Genomic DNA, 2,826 nt, shown 5'->3' with positions numbered 1-2,826 from the left:
TTTATTGAAGACACGTCGGATGGAATGGACCTCCCCTTCTTCCCGAACATGCGCTGGCGTACGAGCAGTGCACGCGCTTCAGTGTGAAATCTGCGTCCTGACAGGAAACGTCGGCTCGTTCACGGTCTCACTTAGGAACATCTAGGCGGGTCACCCATGGCAGCCTGCCATTGGCAGGCGGTAGTCGCTTCACTGTCAACCCGTTCCCGGACTTAGTTTTGACCATCGAAGACCGAGAGCAGCTCATAGAAATCGCCCAAGAGCTGGTGGCCGCCAAGTTCGCAGAGTACCAAGAACACATTAACAACCAGAAATACATCTACCAGACTCGCTGGAAGAAATACCAGAAGGATGGCAGCACGATGATGTACCTAGAGCGCAAGAAGTCCAACCCGGAGTCCAAGTTGCCGGCGCTGCTTATGGTCGGTCCGTTGCCCGGTTCCCTCGACGAAAACATGTTCGGACTCGTGAGCCCGACGCTCGAGTCGATGCGGATCAAATCGTCGTACCTCAAAGACTTTAACGCTGCTGCAGTGCTAGCAACGATCGTGGAACCGACCGTAGAAGAGCCGCTCCGTTCGGTTGTGGTCAAGTGGATGGAGATCGACATCCCTGGCGCGTCTATCGGCTTTGTTCGGAATCGAGACTACATTTACCTCGAGAGCACGGGCATCATGCGTCTAGAAAACGGTGAGCGGGTGGGTTACCACTTGTTGCACTCGGTGAACTTCCCACAGACACACGAGCTCCCGAACCGTGTGCGTGGCAACAGGTCGTTCTGCGGGATGTTCCACCAAGAAGCCCCGGACAAGACCGACTGCCGCGGTACCGGCGTCATGGACCCTGGAGGCGATATGATCCGTGCTCTTGGCATTATGGGCATGGCTCAAGCAACGATGGCTGGTCTCAATTATTCGTATTGCGGTCAGATGAAGAAACTCGCGTGGCTCCTGGAGCAGAAGCATGCAGAAGCCAGAGAACATGGCACTTCGGCCTTCAAACCTGAGTGTGTGACCTGCCACAAGAAGGTCAAAGAGCGTACGTTCGGTAGGTCAAATAGTAAGTGCAAGTTGTGCTTCGGTGCCATATGTGTAAAGTGTAAGATCCCCAAGAAACGGAGCTTCATCGCCCCCGACCTGGAGATGGTGCAGCGCAAGGTGACGTTCTGTGCCAAGTGTCTGCTTGAAGCGACCCACATGGATACGGAGGAAGCTGCACGTGTGCAATTCGTGTACAAGCACACCGTCACGTCGAGCGTCTATGGGTCGTCGGGGCGGTTTTCGGATGAGAGTACACGCTCTGATAGCACGATCTTGTCGTACTCCTACATGTAGTTGCCGAGCGTGCTTCCGTTTTCGTCACTTGATTTCATTTATAAGAATTTGAGCGTAGTTGTGTGTTTTTTTTCGCTCTGCATTCGGATCTTTAAAATGTTGGTGATCCGATATTAGTGCATGTACACCTGTAAATGTTGGACTGAGACTCTGCAGCAGAGTTGACGTGAAGACACACGATTCCGCCGTCAGAGGTCTTGTTGCAGCTTTGTGAATAACAGCGATAACAAAACCGCTCGACTGTGATTTTAAATTGACGAGAAAGTTGATGGCAATCATGCTCGTAGTTTTCGAAACTTGCACAATATCTACATACTGGTCTCGAGCAACTATTAATAAAATAGCGTAGGCTTCTAATACTGTACTCAAGAACTTCATGCTGATGGATGCTCGGGCAAAAATTAACCACGAGTGTAGAACTGTACTTCATTCGAACGGTATTGCCTATCTCAAATCTCACGGCGAAAGTCTCAACTGGGACTTCGTCTGACGCAGCTGTACAGTCAAGTTGTCTTGAGAATGGCTGCGTACACCGTTTTTTTAACGAAGAAAGTCCCCCTTCCCCGACCAGATGGACTGAGCCATTCCATGACCATCACTCTGACCGGCGACCCCCTCCCTGAGGGACGGAGGGAGTCCCTCCGTCCATTTCAAATTCAGTCCACACAGCGAGCACGTGGCTTGGGTTTAGCCTCCGGAATGCCGCGCAGACACGCCCGCGCGCCAAAACGGAGCGATGAAGCATCCGGAAGTGAGGCTTCCAGTAGTAACGATAGTGACAGTGCTGCCGAAACTTCTAGATCATCGCTACGCCAGCGAGCCCCGACGCGCAAGAAGAAACGACCGAGCACCCGAAGTTGGGGTAAGCTGCCTAAACGCCGAAAACGTGACCATAGGAAGAGGCGCTCTCGCTCACACAGCCGTGGAATGTCTTCGGACGTATCTGGATCTGACGCTATCAACACCAATGACAGCTCTGAATCCTCCGGTGTGTCTGATTCGGACACTACCAGCGGAAACAACGCTACCGTTCCGAATCATGGCTCTGGGGATGGTGGTATCGTCGCTCGGGATGATTCGGTACGTTTCGAAGATTGACGTGAAGATGTTCGATGACTGGAAGACACTGGAGGCGTACTTACGGAACTACGGTCGCCGAACATACCAGGTTGGTGTGCCAATCTCAAGTTGTGGCACCGTCTGAGACTGTATCACATTATTACAATGCTTATCATTGTATTCTTGTCGATTGATGCTGATTCTGTATTTATGTTGTGTGATAGATATTTTCTGTTCGAACAAATACACCCGTTCGCACAAGAAACCAAAGAATCAGCAAGAGCAAAACCCCAGGCACCATTCTGCCAGAAGAAGTGCAGTTCTACAACAAGACCTACGTGTGTACACATTCTAGAAAGCCACGGTCTAACAGAGGTCAAGGTTCGCGCCCTAACCAACATTCAAGAAACATCGGGTGTCCTGCCCAGGTATG

General features: G+C 51.5%; 1 protein-coding gene across 1 annotated transcript; it reads left to right on the top strand.

Moving 5' to 3' along the window:
* Positions 1–419: 419 nt before the first annotated feature.
* On the top strand, positions 420–1,334 carry PITG_15437 (uncharacterized protein; the record flags this gene model as incomplete). The annotated part of the gene is made up of 2 exons (XM_002898342.1): positions 420–1,006; positions 1,061–1,334. The coding sequence occupies 2 exons, from the start codon at positions 420–422 to the stop codon at positions 1,332–1,334; spliced, it is 861 nt and encodes a 286-aa protein (XP_002898388.1).
* Positions 1,335–2,826: the final 1,492 nt, after the last annotated feature.

This window comes from Phytophthora infestans, genomic scaffold (assembly GCF_000142945.1).
Source record: "Phytophthora infestans T30-4 supercont1.37 genomic scaffold, whole genome shotgun sequence".
Taxonomy (NCBI): Eukaryota; Oomycota; class Peronosporomycetes; order Peronosporales; family Peronosporaceae; genus Phytophthora; species Phytophthora infestans.
This window is presented reverse-complemented; position numbering and strand designations above follow the sequence as displayed.